Genomic DNA, 21,117 nt, shown 5'->3' with positions numbered 1-21,117 from the left:
ACCTATTACTGCCTGACAAAAGCACCCAAGAATAGTGCAAAGTAGGAGCAATAAGGGAGGATGTAATCTCTCATAGCTGCATGCTGCTTCCATGAACAGCTATAAGTACAGTGCTCAAGTACAGTGGATTTAGGTGGTGTCATGGGTGCCCCCCCTCATGCCTGCAACAAGCCCCGTTGGGCCTTTTCATAGCCCACAGCAGGTGTGGGAAAGCCCAGTGGGGCTTGTCGCAGGCATGGGAAGGCCCGGCTCTAGATCAAGTCCCACTCTACTCTGCCTTGGTCAGACCACACCTTGGAATACTGTGTACACTTCTGGTCATCACAATTTAAGCAGGACATTGACAAAGCTGGAATGTGTGCAGAGGAGGGCAACCAAGGTGATCAAGGGTCTGGAAAACAAGCTTTATGAGGAGTATAAAGGAGGTGGGTATGTTTAGCCTGGAAATGAGGAGAAAGAAGAGATATGACAGCCATCTTCAGATATTTGGGCTGTCACATGGAAGATGGAAAAAGCTTATTTTCTCTTGCTCTGGATGGTAGGACACAAAACTATGGCCTCAAGTTACATGAAAGGAGATTCTGACAAAACATCAGGAAGAACTTTTCTGACAGCAAGAGCCTTTCTACAGTGCAAAAGAATCCCTTGGGAGGTTTTGCACTCTCCTTCCTTGGAAGTTTGTAATCAGAGGTTGGATGGCCATCTGTCATGGATGCATTAGTTGAGATTCCTGCATTGCAGTGGGTTGGACTATATGACCCTTGGGGTCCCTTCCAACTTTACAATTCTAAGATTTTATAACAGGTCCTTACAACATAATGCAATTTAGTCCCACATGATTAAGCAATTATAAATAAATGAGTCCCTCCACCTTAAGAATAATGCACTCAGATAAACTGGTTTGTGCAGATCTTTTTGGGTAAGATACTTTGGTCATAGGCTACATCCAATTAAATCCTATTTAGGGCAGACCCTTTGAAATCAATGTTTGGATTTTTAATTCATTTCAGCGAGTCTACTCTGAGTAAGACTAGCATCCGAGGCAACTGTGTGTGTGTGTCTTTCCCAAAGGTGTCTTTCCAGGATATAAAGAGAGGCAGGAAACAGTTAAGTGGGGAGATGTGGAAAGGTGGGAGGAGGCACACACACAGAGAGAGAGAGAGAGAGAGAGAGAGGAGGAGGAGGAGGAGGAGGAGGAGGAGGAGGAGGAAAGAGTCGCCCTGTTAATTTGTTCGCAACTCCAAAAACACAGCCCATTACTCAAGAAAAGAAACCCATGAATACCTGAGTGTCGATGTGTACTCCGCCCCCTCCCTTGTTTGCTCGCCTGGCTCATTCCCGTCCTCTCCCCTGCCTGCCTCCTGTTCCCCAAAGCAACGGGCTGCTTTGGCGAGGCCAGCCCAGTTGAGCACGAGGCGGGTTAGCTGCCCAAGCCCGGAAGCAGCTAGACCAGGGGTGTCAAACTCAAATTCATCGGGGGCCGCATTAGCAGTTTGGTTGACCCTCAAAGGGCCGGTTGTATCTTTAGGACTATGTGTCCACTCTTTATTATCATAAATTATTGTCACTGCATTCAATTATTACTGTTTTTTGTAATAAGGTAAGTAATAACTAGCTCTGAAAGCAGAAACATAGTCAGAATGGCAAGTAGATATTCAAATGTACAATTATTGTACAATTTATTGAAAAATGATTTTTGGTAACTGCACTGGGTGGTGGAGGCTCGCTAGGGTTTCATGCAGGACCTTTGCAGAGCTACTAGTACCTGGAGATGCTGGGGTCCTTCTGCATGCAGGACAGATGTTCTGCCAGTGAGCCACCACCCTTCACCAAAGGGACTGGCTGAGGTTGACTCACTGGAGCTGCTCTCCTGGTTCCAGGGTTTAAGGGCCAGAAGTATAAAGCAGCATCCTATGTTTCTGGGGAGAGGGAGAGGGAGGGGAAGGGAGGGGAGGGGAGGGGAGGGGAGGAAGGACGGAAGGAAGGAAGGAAGGAAAGAGGGAGTGGGAGGGAGAGAGGAAGGAAGGAAGGAAGGAAAGAGGGGAGAGAAAGAAGAGTAGGAAATAAGGAAGAGAATAAAGAAGGAAAGAAAAAGAAAGAGGGAGAGAAGACGGAAAGGGATAAAGAAGGAAGGAAGTAGAGGGAAAGAAAGAATAAGAATGAGGGAGAGGAAGAAAGTTGGGAAGGACGGAAGGAAGGAAGGAAGGAAGGAAGGAAGGAAGAAAGAAAAGAGGGAGCAGGAGGGAGAGAGGAAGGAAAGAGGTGAGAGAAAGAAGAGTAGGAAAGAAGGAATAAAGAAGGAAAGAAAAAGAAAGAGGGAGAGAAGACAGAGATAAAGAAGGAAGGAGAGGGAAAGAAAGAATAAGAACGAGATAAAGGAAGAAAGAAAGGGAAGGGGGGGTCGCCACCTTGATTCAGCGCCAGAAAAGAGCGCGAAGGGACCCAGGGGCAAAAAGCATTTCCCCGGCCCCAGCTGTTTGTCGGCGCTTTCTTGGCGCGGCGCTTCAGCAGCAAGGTCCCACTGCTGGGTCCCGCTGGCTGGGGCGCTCGGCGGGCCACATGACGAGGTCTGGCGGGCCGGATTTGGCCCCCGGGCCTTGTGTTTGACACCCGTGAGCTAGACAGAGAGGGCAGCGCTGCTGTGATGCAGGCTGCAGGAGAGATAGAAGTTTTGCTGAGAGCAGATAACCATTTAATTTTTTTTTTTTTGCTTCTGGGGGGGGGCAGCTGCCCCCCGCCCCTCACTGGGTACGCCCATGATCTTTGTATCGCAGAGTTGGTCTGTCAACAGGTCGTGTCTGAAGCCAGCTGCCCACAGAGCACATCCTCGGGGATCCTGCCATCTGTCGTTCTGTGTACATGACCAAGCCAGTGTAGAGGTCCCTGACACAGAAGTGCAACCATGCTGGGAATGTGGGCTTGGGAAAGCTCATCTTTGTTTGAGACTGTCCTGCCATGTGATGCCCAAAAATCTTCCTGACAGCATATGCAGACGGCACTGAGGCGTCCTTTCTCTTAAAAAACAGCTGCACGGCATGAATCATCTCCCCACATTTGTTTGAACAGCACAGGCAGAGATTGCTCAGCAGAGAACACACCTTGGGGCATTCCGCTCCCCCGTCCTCTTTTACCTTCCCTGAGCTCCTCCCCACTGTGCAGTCCGCTCTTGCGATTGGTTGGGACGACGGCGGGAGCCTATCCTCAGCTGACTCAATGGGAACCAGCTCTTGGTTTTTGTTTTTTTTAATTTATTTTTTGCAAGAGTTTCAGTTTAGGCAGAAAAACCTGGAGAAATCAGGGCGCTGGAGCAGGGCTGATAAGAGGATTACCTGTGGTAAGGTGCAGGAAGAAGAGTCGCAGGAAGAAGCGTGAATTAAGAGGGTTAAAAGAAGACAAGGAGTTAAACGAAGAGGCGAAAAGGAGAAGGAAGAGGAGGGTTTGACGAGCAAGGCTGCAACTGCTGTAGCAGGGACCACGTTTCCTGCGCTTTTAGAGATAAGCGGGGAGAGGGGCAAAAAGAGGGAGCCTTTTGTGGAAAGTGGCAGCCCAGGAGCAAACCCAGGAGTCTGGGGTTCCCCCCGCCCCGAGCTGCAACATCTCCTTGGAGGCACTGATCGCCACCAGCTGGCGCTGTTCGTGGCTGGCTGGCTGGGGGGGGGGGTTTGAAGAACTCATTTGCAAATTGACCGCCCTGCTGGTTTGCCCGAACCATTTTTTGCAAGGTATTTTTTTAACAAAGGGGTTTTGGTAGGCAAGAAAACTCGTCGAAGATGAAACAAGATGTCTGACAAAATGTCTAGCTTTCTGTACATCGGGGATATCGTCTCACTCTACGCCGAGGGCTCGGTGAACGGCTTCATCAGCACTCTGGGGTAAGGCTTGTGGGAACGGGAGGATCCCGCCCCAGCGGAGGGCTGCGCGGGTTCGGGTGCGCGCCTTTGGTTACCAGCGTCTTGCTTTTAGAAGACATTTCCTGTGCGCTTCTTGCAGTTCTTGTTTACTTTCGATTTCCAGGGGAGCTACTGCTGTTCAGCCTTCTTTGACTTTGAGAGAAAGAGGACACCAAAATTGTAAGGCACAGGAAGCAATAGCTGGAGAGGAATGGCAGCGGCCGCAACCCCAGCACTGAAGCCTCTGCTGTTGCGCGGCGTAAAGAGAGGAAGAGAAAAAAACGTAGGCAGTTATTTAAAAAAGCCAGGTCACTTAAACTTCGGGCAACTTCGCTGCGTGCAGCTGTAACCGCGCGCTGCCCAGAGGAAAGTGAGAGCGGCGGCGATCTAACCAAAAGGACAGCAGTTTTAAGACGCGCTTGTATCCGTGGGAAAGGCGTTGCAGTGCAGTTTTGTCCACGTCTGCCCTGTTGAGTTCAGTGAGACTTACCGCTAAGTGAAGTGAGTTACATAGGATCGCAGCCTTAAGTAAGGTGATCGATTTTGCCAGGGATCAGTGAGATTAAAGTGCTTACCCTTGCACACCTGACCCTATGAATGCTTGCCGGAAGTAAGCTTCGCTGCTTATTTCCCAGTAAACACGCACAAGACTGTCATTTCTTATTTTCTTATTTCCCGCTTCTGCTGCTGCAGTACTGATGGCTAACTGTCATATCATGCTGATACCCCCCCCCCCCCTTTTGCATTCCATACATTACCTATTTGGATCTAATAATCTGCATTAGCTAGAATGTGCATTTGATTTTAAAAAATTAAAACTTCCTTTTCAGTTTGTTCATATGTGTACACAAATAGCCCAGGAGAAGCACAAAAGTGTCTTCAGTATCATATGTGAAAATATCATTTGGTATCAAAGCAAAAAAAGTGTGGGGAGAAATTGGTCTCATTGTTTTTATACGTTTTGAAAGATCTTATTTAACTGCTGCAAATTTAAGGGAACTGCAGATTTTTCTTTACATAGTCAGTTCACACATGCATGATCACTGACTGTAGCATTGTGATGACTTGCTGCATGTGTACGTCTTCCCACTTTTTCTTTTAAAGTAACCCTCCGCTCAGTTCTTTAAACAATAAGCCATTTAAACATGATCAGGAGCCTGTTCTCATGGATGTTAAAAGTTTATGGATGTGCAGTTTATTCACCCAAGTCAACTGAGGTGCCAGTTTTCAAGCAGCGGGCTTATTGCATAATAGCACTTCCTGCTGAGGTTTCTGCTTTCATGCGATTACTAAAGCAACAGCTCCTCTCTGCAATAGCTGCTTTCCCGATAAGCTTTTCAATCAATCAGCCTGAGAATAGTTACCATAGCATAAACCTGGTCCATAAAAACAAAAAGATAGTCATTATGCCACTGTTGATGTAAGAACTACTTCAAACTTTGTGGTATACTTCATATGTATAGTGAACAGTGACTACCACAATTTATCCAAGGGAATGTGGGCTGAATAACTGTACTTCATTGAATATTATAGTTGACAAGCCTCCAGGCTTCCACAGAGCAAACCTGCATTAGTTTCCAGGTTTTATGTCACATTTCTGTTCTCATTTGTATCTGTATCTGAATAGGTTGATTCAGATAGTCTCCACAAACAGATGTTCCTGGCCTGTATCACTTGGAATTTCAAGGGGGCTGTTGTTGGATGCTTGCCTGTACACACACAAAAAGACTTTATTCACACAGAAAACTAGATGTAAGGAAGGTTTATAACTTACCCTTTCCCCTAATGTGCTAGTTCTCTATAGGTTTGAATGGGGGAGCATTTAAAACTGATTTGCAGTCTGAATTTGTGCAGTCTAGGACAGACAAAAGGAAGTGCTACTTCATACAGCACATCATAGTTAAGATACACTATCACAAGTAGATACACTATCACAAGATGTAGTGATGGTTGCCAGAGACATACTCCCAAAAAGAGGGACTGCATTTACATTGTTTGTGGTCCTACTGTAATTCTCTCTGAAAGCCAAGGGAAAGCTTTATAATAGTTTCCATGATGTGTATTAAATCCAAAGCAAACATACATACTCATGAGGCAGTCAGTAGATGTGTCTCATGGATTGTCTGAATCATGAAGGGTTTGTTGATTTACTCTGGAACAAAGCAGCTCCATGCTCTATCCAGTTTGGTATGTGGTTTCCTTTTGAAACTCTGAAATTCCAATTTATCTGTAATAAAACACACAGTAGTGGGTTTTATTCTATGGACAGTTACGCTTCTTAAACCACGTTGGTTTTAATGGATTTAAACAGTATAAACTTGTGAAAAAATTCAGCCAACCAGAGAACAGCACTGCTGCAGTTCTGCCTTCCATGGGATTTCTACACCTTTAGCTTGACCACCTCCAGCAGCAGTGGCCAAGGGGTCAGAATTGTGGTGTGTTTCCATGCCAAGAAAAACGTCACCTGCTTTATGTCTCCATATCAGGTGCTCTTTAAAAGGCACAGGATCAGAGATGGGGGCAGGAGGATTGGAAATGCAGCTGAGTGGTAATGATGGGGGTTTCCTGGAAATGTTTGAAACGTTTTCCACAATTATTTCCTGCTGCCCAAAATTAATTCAGTGTGTTTATTTGATTTACATTTAGGCAACAAAACAAAGCATGTATGTCATGTTAATTCTACTTGCTGTGCAGAAACTCTGAAAAGTTTTTCCAATAGGAAAATGCTGTTGAATGGAAATATGTGGAAAATATTAGTTTGTGTAGAAAGTAAATCCAGATCAAATCCAGCACAGGCCTAACTGGAGTGGAGGTGGGGAGTGACATGGTGGGGAACCTGCCTCTTCCAAAGCCCTGCCGACTTGTGTCAGGGAAGGAAGGGTGACACATTTTCCCCCTTAACCCCCCCAGCTGTGTAGGCACAGGTTATCAATTCAATACTTGAGCCATTGGGATCCTGCTGATTCTTGGCAGCCTCGCTAGCAGAATGTCCCATTTTGTGTCCTAAAGCCAGCTTCTGCCAGTGGAAGCAGCTCTGTGGGCAGATCTGCACCCATAGAACAGTTTTCACCAATAGTGCAGAGTCTCAGCAATGCAACTCTGTGCCCCACTGATGGGACTCCTCTTTCCCCACCAAGCCAGCAGATCTGGGGTTGAAGATTGTACTGCCTGTGTAGTTAAGTGTCGTATTCAAACAAATTCAAAGCTTTGCTTGAAATTTATTTTTGCTGGAATGCTTGTGAATATTTTAAGATACCACCACTCAATAGCATACACTTCCCTTACTTTATTTAGATTTTAAGAAGAAAATGAAAACACCCAAAATGCTCTTCATACTAATTTTAGCATGCTTGAAGAGTTGTTCACATATTATGTGCTTCTTTGGGATCATCTCCTGGTTCAATCATTTATTTTGGATTTGAATAGCGATAGCCTGATTTGCAAGCAGAACTATACCATGGGTTAGCTTTGCAGGGACAATCTTTTGTGAACCTTGGACTTGCACACGATACCCTCTCTTCTTCTCTAGCATGGCCATGAGGCGATCAGAAGCTTCTGTCTCCATTTTAGATCACCAGATTTGGGATTCTACCTGAACCCTAAATTGTGGTTAATTTTATTCATGGCTGGTTGAAATATTATAGTTTCTTAAATATGGTTGTAGGTTGATTTATTTTCAACCAACAAAGATTAACCAGTTTGTCAGGACTTGATGTTATAAAATCTGTGATTAATCTAAAATGGAAGCAAAATGAACTTCTCCTTGTGGCAGTATCAGAGGACAAGGGACCCTACAAGTCCCACCTTGCCTTGTCTTCTAATGCTAAACTGTGGTTTAGCCATGTGTAATAATTTCAGTTGCTCCGTTTGACTTGTATTAATTAATAATGTTAATAATTAATGTCATGAAACAATGTATTTCTAAAATTGGAATGTTTCCTGTGAAAAAAGACAGTAGTTGAAATTTTTCCATGCCATATCACTGTTGCCTAGTGGGGCACAGCTCTCGATTAAGGCTCACTTAGCAACCAAGTTCCTGGTTTCATGGTAGCATAAGAAAACCAATGCAAAACAATGCATTTCTTCCTCTGGCAAAAGAAAGTGTTTGCATGATAAGAACATAGAACTACCGTACCTTTCCGTGTATAAGACTGTTTTTTTCTTTTAAAATCATGCTAAAAAGTGGGGGTTGTCTTATACATGGGGGCGTCTTATAGACAGAAAAGTACAGTATGTCACAGAAGATAGCTGAGTTGCTTTAGGGTATTGCTATTATGCAATAAAACTTGGAAAGGTGATTTCAGCAGTCAGCATGGGCTTCAGCTGCATGGAATAAACAGCTCAGCATGGCTTTGGTTTTTCTTTTTTGAGCGCATGAACAAGTGGGGGCTTGTGGTGCTCTCAAGGTGTCAGGCTGGCACTTCAGAGTAGTGTCACAGCCCCAGTAGGAGTTGAGCCGAAGTAGGAGCACACCATGTTGGAACCAGAACAGCCCTGGGGCTGGCCTAGGGACCTAATATTTGACATAGGGACATCAGCAGTGCCAGGAGCATTTCTGCTACCACATGACATTACAGCAGTCACAACCTGAGGCAATTTACTGCTTTTTGCAATAAGTTCTATCTACACCTTTCCCCTATATGCTAACTGGAAGTCATTATGCTAATTCACAAAGCCACCTGTTAGATAATGCCAGGGCTGTTTCCCGTTTTCTGGGGGCCGTTGGGCATAGGACTGGGTCCCTGGACCCTTTGGCCTCTCCCTTTCCTCCTCAAATCACACCCTTCCCTCTCAGCCTTTAGACTCAAACAAATCTTAACCAACATGGCATCCCCAGTTTTCTGTGGTTCCTATCAGTAGCTGTTATCTGAATAATGCCTAACAATATATGGATAATCCTGCTCCATTAAACTTATTCCATACATTGTGTCAGTGCTATTTTTCTAGAAAAAGAAGTGCTGGAACTCACCATAAATGTCTCCCTTGTTTTCTTATAATGGCAATGGTGCCCACCTGACAGTAGCCAGAACTGAGTTCCAGTGAGTTCTGGCTGAAAAAAAGCCCTGCGTGGAGCTGATGGACAACTTGCATTTTAAAAGAACAGCAGCCTGACACATTAATGGAATTACTGAAGGAATTTTTTTTATTTTACATTAATGGGAAGCCTTTCCTGGCTTGAAGATAAATGGTGGGAGTTGCATTGAGTTGATTAAATATTTGCATCCCACTTTTCTAACAGCAAATGCTGAGCTCAAAACAGCTCACAATAATGACAATAGCATTAAAAAACACACATTGCAATCACTACAGTGGTATCTCCGGTTGCAGACGGGATCCGTTCTGGAGCTCCAGTCGGATCCCGAGGTTTCTGCAAGCAGGGGTGCCTGTTCTGCGCATGCACGTGGCACGTAGAGCGCTTCTGTGCATGCATGAGCAGCGAAACCCGGAAAAATACTTCTGGGTTTGCCGCTTTCACAACCTGAAGTTTATGTTACCTGAGGGTAACGTAAGCCGAGGTTCTACTGTACAATATAAACCACAGGATATAAAGCAAACCACAAGAACAAAATCAGCAAAACAATGGCAGTGGCACAAGTACTCTCAGCTACCACCTTGACCAATTTTTAAATATGCCATTGATGGGCAAGATTGGCCCCAGATTGGAGACGATGGTGGGAGCAGAAGTGAGTGAGAACAGTAGGGAGGATGCAGCAGGCAGGAGGAGGATGGAGGGAAAAGGCACTCTTTGTGGGGACAGATGAACAAAAGAGGTGGTGGCTGTGGTGTGGTGTGTGTGTTGGGCGGGGGGGGGGGGGAATGACAGCAACCATGACCCATCTTGGATGCCAGCTGTGTTACGCTGTCCATGATGAATGGGGCTGGGGAATAAGAAGGTCCTGGAAGGGGCATTTGGGTCTCAGTATAAACCCAAACAAACTCTGCTTCTCTTTGGGATTAGGCTTTCCACAGTGTTGCCTCCTCTTTGCCTAAGTGAACCCATAGCATTGGCTGGCTTTCTGTGAGGTTTAAGCAGTGAATGAAGTGAGGGAAATGAGGATTTTCTCTGAACACAATGAAAGGAAACCTTATAATAAACTAACTGAAACGCAGAGCTTTCCCAGCACATTACCTTCTAGCTCTTGTTTTCCATCCTGTTTCTGCATTCCAGGTCCCTTTGCAAGACTTGTACTGGGTACTAATTCCTTAGGAAACACTGAAAACCTTCATGTTAAGAGTTTGGCCTAGTGACAACTTACTTGTTCCACTGCCAGCCGTTCATAGCTTTGCTTTCTAGGCCAGAGAGATGAAGAACCAGCACCCTATGTCAGCTGGAAGCTGTTTGGGCTTTCTGCTTCAATCAGCAATTACATAGCTCTATTCCCCACAACACACTTTTGAGCCGACAATATGCCTGAATACTCTATCTCTCTTTTGTATGGGTCCACTTAGTGAACAGTTGGTAGTTTAGTATTGGTCAGCACCATATCAGCAATCCATTCTTCCTTGGTTAATTTTTGTTTTCACCTCTTTGGACTCACTCAATAATAAAAGTTGGCCATCTAGGTTTTGCTACAGGAGGCAGAGGTAGCAAGGCTTAGCTCCTGCTGCTGCTCTTCATGTGCTCTGCTCACTTCTGCATCGGTGTTATGTACTGAGCTGAATCCTAGAACAATAGGATTCAGAATCAGCGGGAGCTACCCAATCCAACTCCAGGTGGAAGTGAATCCGCAACCTGATTGGCCTGCTGGAGCAGCCAATCAGGCGGCTGGCAGAAGTGAATCTGCTACCTGATTGGCCTGTAGGAGCAGCCAATCAGGCTGCAGGCAAAAGTCAATCCACAATATAATTGGCCCACAGGTGTAGCCCTGAAGTAGCCAATCACGCAAGGCCCATTGTGTAAATAATGTATATAAGCAGATGGTTTTGGGAAAAGAGCGATTCGTCTTCTCTTCTCCTCCTGGATGACTATGAGCTGAATAAAGAGCATGAAATTCACTCTTGACTCCGAGTATATTTCACTGGCGACGAAGGTGGGATCCTGCGGAGCTGACCGCCACCACGCACTGCACCGCAGCACCGCCACCTGCTGCACCGCTGCATCGCACCGTGCATCCAGGCTTCAGCTCCAGGACCCAAGGAACCCAGAATGGCAACCGACAGCAGCTTCTCGCCATTCAAACCAGCATCAGGAGACTGGGAAGGGTACGCCGCCCGTTTCAACTTCCTCCTGCAAGCGAAAGAAGTCACCAACGATGCCATGAAGAGGGCGACATTCTTCAGCGTCTGTGGAGAGGAGACGTTTGAAATCGCCCGGGCTCTCCTTGCACCTAGAGATGTCGCTACCGTCTCTTACAAAACAATAATGGAACGGCTGAAGGAGCACTTCTCACCACAGCCCTCGGTGGTAGCTTGCCGAAATGCCTTCTACGCAAAACGGCAAGCCCCGGGGGAAACCATAACTGGGTTTGTGACCTCCCTCCGCCAAGCCGCCCGGTTATGCAACTTCTCAGAATTGGAGAACATGCTTCGTGACCGCCTCGTCGGTGGCCTGAGGGACGAGATGTTGCAACGACGCCTCTACGCCAAAAAAGACCTCACGTTCCAGATTGCTCTGGAGGAAGCCCTGGCAACCGAAGCCGCCGAGAGGTCAACGCAAGAGGCACGACCGACCCCGCCATCCCAACCGAGGGTCTACCACGAAGACCTCACCGACGAATCCGAATCTGACAGGGAGGAAGTACACCGAGTACAGCGGCGCACTCAAGCAGCACACACACCACAGCAGCCTCGACGAGAAGGAGGGAACTGTGCAAGCTGCGGGGAGAACCACGAGAGGAGGACCTGTCGTTTCCGCAACGCAGAGTGCAGGCAGTGCAGAAAATTGGGACACATCGCCCGGGTGTGTCGGGCTCGACTCACCCGTCGACAAGCATCAGATGACCGACCCAGGAGCCCCAGGTCACACGGCACCATGCACCAAGGCAACTCGACGGAGATCACGGACTACCAGGTATTCCAGTTGCCCCATCCCAGCACAGAGAAAAATTATATAGAGGTACAGATAGAGGGAGCCCCATGCCGCATGGAGCTGGACACGGGTTCAACTCTATCCATAATCTCGGCCCGAACATTAAGGGAACTGTGCCCTAATGGGGGTCCCAAACTAAGGCCGGCCCCATTCACCCTCCGGGACTTCCAGAAACGTAAGGTCCCTACTATGGGGGTGGGGATCTTCAGGGTGCAATATCGAGGGCGAAAGCAACAATTGGACTTGCTGGTAGTTAAGGGCCCCTACGTTAGCTTACTGGGACTGGCATGGTTTGGACCTCTGGGGCTAGCCGTTACCGGGGTGAACCGCACTAGCTTACAAGTGGACGTGGACGCCATATGTAAAGAGTTTCCAGGGGTTTTCGATGGGGCATTGGGACGATATACAGGACCCCCCATTGCCCTACAGCTAGACCCCGCTGTACGACCCATCAGGCACAAGGCCCGCCGGGTCCCGTTTGCCCTGAAACCCCGCATAGACGAGGAATTGGACCGGCTCGTGGAGCAAGGAGTGCTGGAGCCGGTGCCCAACGCCCCCTGGGAAACTCCAATTGTCACACCCGTCAAGCCTAACGGTTCGGTCCGCATCTGTGCAGACTACAAATGCACCATAAACAAGGCTCTCACGGCCCATGCATACCCAGTGCCAGTGGTCAGCCATGTCCTCGCCACCCTGGCTGGGTCAAAAATCTTTGGCAAACTGGACTTGGCCCAAGCGTATCAACAGTTGCCTGTGGACGAAGCCACAGCAGAGGCTCAGACGATTGTGACGCACAGAGGGGCATTCAGAGTAAAGCGGCTGCAATTTGGCGTTAGCGTGGCACCAGGCATATTCCAGAATCTAATGGACTCTCTCCTTAAAGGGATTCCTGGTGTCACCCCCTTCTTCGATGATGTACTGATCGCCGGGCCCACACCAGAGGAATTTGAGGACCGCCTCCGCTCCGTCCTGCACCGTTTCCAGACGGCGGGCCTCAAGGTGAAGCGGGAAAAGTGTTTACTGGGAGTGCCGCAGGTGGACTTTCTGGGATTTAAGGTGGACGCAGAAGGGGTCCATCCAACCGGTGACAAGGTACGGGCCATTTGTGAGGCCCCAGCGCCCAAGAGCAAGCCCGAACTTCAGTCATTCTTGGGACTATTGAACTTTTACCATGCCTTCCTTCCCCATAAGGCAGCGGTAGCGGAGCCCCTACACAGACTCCTAGATAAAAGGGCCCCTTGGGTGTGGGGCCAGCGACAAAGGGCCGCATTCCAGGCAGTCAAGGACTTGCTCGTCTCGAACTCGGTCTTGGCACACTTCGACGAGAGGCTGCCAGTGGTGCTGGCATGCGACGCCTCTCCCTATGGCATCGGCGCTGTCCTGGGACACCAACTCCCGGATGGAAGAGAGGTGCCGGTGGCATACTTCTCCCAGACGCTTGCTGCAGCCGAACGAAACTACTCACAGATTGACAAGGAGGGTCTGGCAATCGTGAAGGGCGTAAAAAAATTCCATGATTTCTTGTATGGGCGGCCCTTTACCATAGTGACTGACCACAAGCCGTTGCTTGGCCTGTTTGCCCCTGAGAAGCAGACCCCCCAAGTGTTGTCTCCACGTGTCCTCAGGTGGTCAATTTTCCTTGCCGGCTACCAGTATGCACTAATCCACCGCCCTGGGAAGGCGATGGGCCACGCAGACGCCCTCAGCAGGCTACCACTACCAGAAACAGGCCCCGACCCAGCGCCTGCGCAAGAGGTTATGACCCTGGAGCTGCTTCCCGACCGACCCATTCAGGCACAAGAAGTTGCGCACCATTCCACAAAAGATAGGGTCATCTCCCGGGTCCTGGACTGGGTGTGGCGAGGATGGCCCAGCAGCAGCCCCGGGCCAGAATTCGCTGGCTACACAAACCGCAAACATGAACTGTCGGCCCACAAGGGGTGCCTGTTATGGGGAAGCAGGGTTGTTGTTCCCCAGCCCCTCCGCAAAAGGGTCCTCACAGCCCTACACGAGACACACCCAGGGGTAGTGAGGATGAAGGCCCTTGCCAGGAGTTATGTGTGGTGGCCGGGGATTGACAGAGAGATAGAGGCCTGGGTCCAACACTGCCAGACCTGCCAAGAATCCCGCCCGGATCCCCCAAGGGCCCCAGTCCAGCCCTGGGAGTCCGCCCGACATCCATGGTCACGCTTGCACGTGGACTTCGCTGGCCCCTTCCAGGGAAAAACATTCTTCATAGTGGTGGATTCCTACACCAAATGGCTGGAGGTCGCACTGGTACCATCCACTTCTACGGCGGCAGCCATCCGGGTACTACGTAAGCTGTTTGCGACCCACGGGCTCCCTGACACCCTCGTCTCGGACAATGGAACCGCATTCACGTCAGAGGAGTTCCAGACCTTCACAGCGCAGAACGCCATCCGCCACATCCGCTCAGCACCATTCCACCCTGCCACCAATGGCCAAGCGGAGCGCATGGTGCGGACCACCAAGGACAGCCTCCGCCGCATGACACAAGGGGACTGGGAATACCGCCTTGCCGCATTTCTTCTAGCACAGCACAGCACCCCAAGCACAACGACGGGCCGGAGCCCAGCTGAATTACTAATGGGCCGGCGCCTTGCAACTAGACTGGACCGACTTCACCCCGACAGAGCTCAGGATGAGGTAGTGGTGGGGAAAGGCAGGAACCCCCGGACATTTGTGGCCCAGGACCCAGTGTATGCAAAGAATTTTGGGGCAGGCCCAGCATGGGTACCCGCCACAGTCACCAAGGTGACCGGTCCCGTGTCGTACGAGGTACTAACGGAAGGGGGGCAATGTTGGCGCCGCCACTGCGACCAGATACGGCGACGATTCCCAGGAGGAACCCGGGAGGAGAGCGGGACAGAGGGGTCCCAAGGGGACAGCAGGGCAGTGAGGCCTGTAGAGCGAGAGGGGTGGGCAGAGGAAGCAGAAGCAGTAGGCACAGAGGGGCGCCCCGAGGCTGGAAGGACACCGGAACCAGAGCTACAACCTAGTGGTTCAGTGGCGCCAGACCAGACAGCCCCGGCACAGCCAGCAGCCTCGGAACACGAGCCAGAACCAGAACCCCTGACCAAGGAACACCCCAGGCCACAACGCACACGGAGGCGGCCAGCAGACCTTGGGGACTACGAATGCAACTTCCCGGGCAGGACTGGAACTTAGAGGGGAGGGGTGTTATGTACTGAGCTGAATCCTAGAACAATAGGATTCAGAATCAGCGGGAGCTACCCAATCCAACTCCAGGTGGAAGTGAATCCGCAACCTGATTGGCCTGCTGGAGCAGCCAATCAGGCGGCTGGCAGAAGTGAATCTGCTACCTGATTGGCCTGTAGGAGCAGCCAATCAGGCTGCAGGCAAAAGTCAATCCACAATATAATTGGCCCACAGGTGTAGCCCTGAAGTAGCCAATCACGCAAGGCCCATTGTGTAAATAATGTATATAAGCAGATGGTTTTGGGAAAAGAGCGATTCGTCTTCTCTTCTCCTCCTGGATGACTATGAGCTGAATAAAGAGCATGAAATTCACTCTTGACTCCGAGTATATTTCAATCTCCTTACATCTCGCACCAGGTACTCATGTTCACGCATAGCCTCCACTTGAGCCCAACGCAGTACTTTTTCTTCCTCTGCACTTCCTCCAACCTATGAGCCCTGGAGATGGAAGTTAATTAGAAACAGGGAAGTGGAATAGGAAGACCCCCTGGAGAGCCTGCAATAATTTGCAGCCAGCAAATTGGGTTGGGTTGAAACTTGCAACACACAGTCTTCTCAATAAAGTTTTTTTTAAAGATACTTTCACCCATCTGCAAAATGAAACCTTCCCCTTGCTCCTGGTAGCTGGCAGACAAACATGGAGATTTCAGGTCAGCCCTTGAAGTTTGGCAACCCTAGTTGTTGCTCAGGAGGCCCTATATCATATTGCAAAGGCCCACTTTCCGCCAAGTGCATCTCTGAAGATGGCAGGACATAAAGCAGAGTCTCAGTTGTGAAAAGCAGTGCAGAAGCAGCTTCATGTGGGAGGTGTTCTCTTGAGGATGTAAATGGGTGAAAATTTTCTCTATAATTCCACCATGTAGTTTTGATTTCTGGCAACTGCCATTTCCCCTTCAGCAAATATGCTAAAACAGCAGGGCCTTGTGGGGGGGCCGGACTATATTCTGGGGAAAAATGAACGAATTCCTATGCCCCACAAATAACCCAAAGATGCATTTTAAATAAAAGGACACATTCTACTCATGTAAAAACATGCTGATTCCCGGACCATCCGCGGGCCAGATTTAGAAGGCGATTGGGCCGCATCCGGCCCCTGCACCTTATTTTGGGGAACCCTGCTTTAGATGGTCCAGAAGGATCTCAAAGCCCTTCGAGAGATCCAGCAGAACTAGGAAACAGCTTTCACCCTTGTTCCTAGACCGCCAGAGATCATCAACCAGTGCGACCAGGGCAGTTTCAGTCCCATGATGATGAGGCCTGAATCCCGATTGGAAGGGATCTAAATGGTCCGCATCCTCCAGGTATGCTTGGAGTTGTTCAGCAACCACCCACTCAATCATCTTGCCCAAGAATGGAAGATTTGAGACTGGGCGATAGTTGGCCATATAGGCCAGGTCCAAATATGTTTTTTTTAAGAGCAGTTTAATAACCGCCTCTTTCAGTGGGTCTGGGAAGGCTCCCTCACAGAGGGAAGCATTCACCACCCTGCAGAGTCCATCACCCAGTCCTTCCAGCTCACTGTTATGAGCCAGGGTGGGGAAGGATCAAGGAGACAGGTGGTTTGTTTAACTCGTCCAAGCAGCCTGTCCCCATCCTCGGATGTAACAGATTGGAATTGATCCCACACAACTTTACTACACAAGACTCCAGCACTCTCCTGTCCCAGCCCTGCTCCCACTGTGGAGTCTACCTCTTTCCAAATCTGATGTACTTTATCTGCAAAAACTTTGCTGCATAACAACAACAACAACAACAACAACAATAATTGTTGTCAGGGGTTGTTGTGGCTACTCTTGAGTAACGACCCTCCACATCTGCTTGTCTTTCAGATGTTTTTATTGGTGCATATTATTTACAGTGCAAAGTGTCCATAAAACATCTCTGCCTCAGTCTGAGTCAGAATCTTGCAGTGTTTGCTTTCTGTTTCGCACCCAACATAACAGCCTGGGAACGGTGAAGCGCCCCCCCTGCTCCGACGGGGAGCCGTTCGCCTGAATTCTGGCGTGGGGGGAAATGGCCTTCTGACTGACTCACTGTCGGCCCCTTCTTCCCCTTCCCTCCCTCCCTCCCCTTGGAGCAAGGGCTCTCTGATGCTGCCAGAGCCTTAGCTCTCCCTTTTTGTTTCCTGGCTCTTGTAATCTGATCCTGTGCTTGACTTACTGCTTGGGGAGGAACTCGACCTGATGGGGGGGGGGTGTTCCCTATAAGCCTTCCCCCTTACAATAATAATAATAATAATATTAATAACTTGCTGGCCCTGCACGCGTTGCTGTGTGTTAGTCTGTCAAATGGAGGGTAATAGGCCCCCTTCAGATCCCCCTGAGCCTCAGAGTCCCCCTGTTTTACAGGATCTCATGGCGGAGGCGGGGTTTGTGGGTGTGGCGTGTTGTTGTGGCTAATCCCTGTGACTGCCCCCACGTGTCCCGATCCATGATCTATTTTGTTTGTGTCCCCCACCCCTCCGTGACCAGCGTATCTCATGACGTTTTGAAGGATGGTATTTATTTTTGTCTTGTGGTTATTTGGTGGGGGATTTTTTGGGGGTAGTGGTGCTAAATTTTAAAGTAAAAACCCCTTGCTGCGCCCCCAAGTGTGTTGCTGTGGGTTATCCTACCCCCGGGCCTAGTGGGGGCATGGCAGGGGCCTACATAAAACAAAGGCCGTGCTGTGGCCTGCGATCCATGCGCTTGTCCTCTCCACCCCCCCGGGCCTAGTGTGGGCCTGGCGGCCTGGCAGGGCTGCGACCCGGACACTCCCCCTCCCCCCGGGCCTAGTGGGGGCCTGGCGGCCTGGCAGGGACCCACATAAAACAAAGGCCGTGCTGCGACCTGTGACCTGGGCGCTCTCCCCCTCTCCCCCCCCTGGGCCTAGTGGGGGCCTAGCAGCCTGGCAGGGGCCTAGGGGTCTGATAATGGCCGCCTTAGTGGTTTCAGTTGCTTGGTTGATGATGTCATTATTTGGTTTGTCGGTGTGGTGTAGATTTCACAGGAAGGGAGGGGGTGTACTTTGGGAGGAATTCCACTTGAGGGCGCTGTTTTACTTTGTGGAAAAGCAGGTTTCTACCTGCCCAGGTGTGAAATTTGAGGGTTTTTTTTCTAACAACGCTCGGGGAGTGGCCTGGATCATTGTGTCAAAATTTCAGGATGATCGGTCAAGCGGTTACGGAGAAAAGTGGAACACACACTTTCACAATTTTTACTATATATATATATATATATATATATATATATATATATATATATATAAAATTTATTTGTAACCCATCCCCAGGTTACAAATTGGTTTCCCCAGCCAACAGAGATTAAAATACATTAAAATGTCACACATTAAAAACTTCCCTAAATGTTGCAGGAGATCTTGGGGTCCTTACCAGGCCCTGATGGCAAAGGTGGTTCCTTTTGTGAACCACCCGAAAGTGTCTCCTGGAGCTATTTTCTGTAGAGGTGGTGAAGAAGGTTCTCTTTGCCGTCGCTATTGCCACTTGGTAGGCAAGACGTTCAGCTCTAACCTGTGTCTGGTCTGATTCGGTTCTCTAGCCGTCTCAAGGATTGTTTCAGCTCTGGGGAAAACCACAAGGCTGTCTGGGCTCCATGCAATTGGAGAGGGTGCTTCAGAGCCAGATAGTCAATAGCCCTGGTTAACTCCGCATTCCAGCAGGCCACCAGAGAATCAGCTGAAAGACCATCAACATGGGATAAAACATCCCTTACCACTCTCTGGAAACCATTTGGATCCATTAAGTGGTGGGGGTGGACTATCCAAATCGGTCCCACCTCACTGCAAAGGGGAAGGGTTACAGAGATTTCAGTTGCACCAGGAAGTGATCTGACCATGGCACTTCTTTTGTTTCACTTTCTTAGTGTCAGATCACACGCATCCATAGAGGTAAACACCAGGTCTAAGGCATGTTCACGACTATGAGTTGGGCCAAACTTATTCAGGTACAGCCCCATGGAGGCCATGCTTTCCACAAAGTTCCCGAGCGGCCCCTTGTAAGGTTGTGTCATGGATGTTAAAATCCCCTAGGACAGGGGTCGGCAAGGTTTACTGGCCATGGGCTGGATCACTCCCACGGAGATCGTCCGTGGGGCGGACGGGTGCAGCGAGATGCCAGAAATCACGTCTGTGCATGTCCGCAGCACCAGAAATCGCTTCTGCCCATGCCCAGATGCCGATAATCACGCCTGCGCAGAAGCGATTTCTGGTATCTGTGCATGTGCAGACTCGGTGAGTCCCTGCGGCACACTGGTTAGCACAGCACGCAGGGGACTTGCCAAGCAGGCGGCTCAGTTCGGGGGCAGCTCAGGGGCCGGAAAAATGGTCTTCATGGGCTGCATCCGGCCCATGGATCACACGTTGCCAACCCCTGCCCTAGGACAACCAAACTCGGTGTCTCCAGGAGAACATCCGCCATGACCTGAAGCAGCTCGGACAGGGAATCCTTGGTGCAGCGAGGAGGTTGGTTCACCAAAAGGAATCCTATATTGCCCCTTTGCCCAGCTTCCAGAACATGCACTCAGAAAACTAGGTCTTCCCAATAGGATGCCTGGTGCAAGTTAATGACTTCCTAAAAATCACTGCCTCCTCCCTGCCCACATGACCTGGGTTGCTGTGTGTAAGAGAAACCTGGTGGACAAGCAGCAGCTAAAACAGGCCCATCTGCTTCATCCACATGCCAGGTCAAGTCCTCCATCCACAATCAAGTTGTGGATAGCAGTGGTCTTATGAATCATTGACCTGGCATTGCACAGCAGCACCTTCAGGTCATGGAGACCCCTTGTTGATTCCAGTATCCATCCAGTCAAGACCAGACATGGAGACAACTAAACCTGTCTCCTCGGTAATGACATGGTCTGGTCTTAGCATAACTCTTCCTCCTACCCGTGATCACTGAGATGGGGTGTCCCACTGCACCCCCCCCCGGTGGAATCTGCCCAAACAATCTGTTGGCTGGGACCCACTCCCAGGCAACAATTGACTCTACCTCTGGGGAAGTCATTTATTGAGGTGGGACAAGGGGGTCTCATCCATTAACAACATCCCAGCCACCCCAACTGCATCTTTGGTGAACATCAGAAGGGACTGTGGGGTGGAGGGCTGTGCTATAAATTGATATATCGTCTGATATTGAATTTTAAATAAAATTGTGATAACCGTTTTTTTTTTTAAAAAATGACCTTGCAATATATCACAAATCGTGTATGTGGTGTTCAGAAAGCACAATATTGGAAGAACCGAGAAGCCAATGCTTCTTCCTGTCTGTGCAGCCCTTGCTAACGCTGCCTCACTCAGCTCTTCCTTGCCAGCAGGCTGGTGCAAAATACTTCCAATGAACTTCTTTTATTGCTGCCTCTCTCTCTCTCTCTCTCTCTCTCTCTCTTTGCTGCAAGTGGGAGGGAACCCCCCCCCCCATTCTTGGCTTGCAGGTTGCTTCAGAATAAAGGGGGGGACTGTGTTGTGTGTACCTTTCTTTTGGGGCAGAAAGAAGCCACAGACTATATGGCTATGCCAGCAGTGGACAATGACAAATGCCTTCTGATGTGGTAGAAGGCACATGAGGCATCCTTCCCGATGTTAAAGGAGCTTGCAAATAAGTTTTTTCCTATCCCAGGAACAAGTGTGCCATCAGCACTGCTAGCAATGTTCTTCCAAGACAAATGGCATCTCTATTGCCAGAGATTGGACTGTTTCTGTGATCCCTAAGGAAATGATCCTATTTTAGACTATTAAAAAAATTATTTCATGATGAACTATTTCAGGATTTGAACTATGAGCAACAGAAGTAATTGAGATTATAATATTGTGGGGTGGGAGAGCTGAAAATAATGCCAATTCTGACACTCCTGTTTCTGCTTCGTAGCTCAACATGATGTTTTGGATTTTTCCATTAAACAAAGGTGAACTTGGCAATTGCTTTGGGCTACAAGAGAACTTAATAAATGCCAGGCACCCCCCCCC

General features: G+C 49.1%; 1 protein-coding gene across 8 annotated transcripts in view; it reads left to right on the top strand.

Annotated features, from left to right (window-relative positions):
* Nucleotides 1-3,231: 3,231 nt before the first annotated feature.
* ITPR2 (inositol 1,4,5-trisphosphate receptor type 2) overlaps nt 3,232-21,117 on the top strand; it is a 264,276-nt gene continuing 246,390 nt past the window's right edge. For 7 of the 8 annotated variants that reach the window (XM_035127537.3, XM_035127538.3, XM_088652318.1 and 4 more), the window contains exon 1: nt 3,232-3,872. In XM_035127537.3, the coding sequence (XP_034983428.1) occupies nt 3,781-3,872 (92 nt within the window). In that variant the 5' untranslated portion in view covers nt 3,232-3,780. The remainder of the gene's footprint in view (nt 3,873-21,117) is intronic. The other variant, XM_088652319.1, reaches the window with a different exon arrangement.

The sequence above is a fragment of the Zootoca vivipara genome, chromosome 9 (genome assembly GCF_965207765.1).
Source record: "Zootoca vivipara chromosome 9, rZooViv2.hap1.1, whole genome shotgun sequence".
Classification (NCBI taxonomy): Eukaryota; Metazoa; Chordata; class Lepidosauria; order Squamata; family Lacertidae; genus Zootoca; species Zootoca vivipara.
Note: the sequence above shows the minus strand (reverse complement) of the source record. Positions and strands in the feature narration are given on the sequence as shown.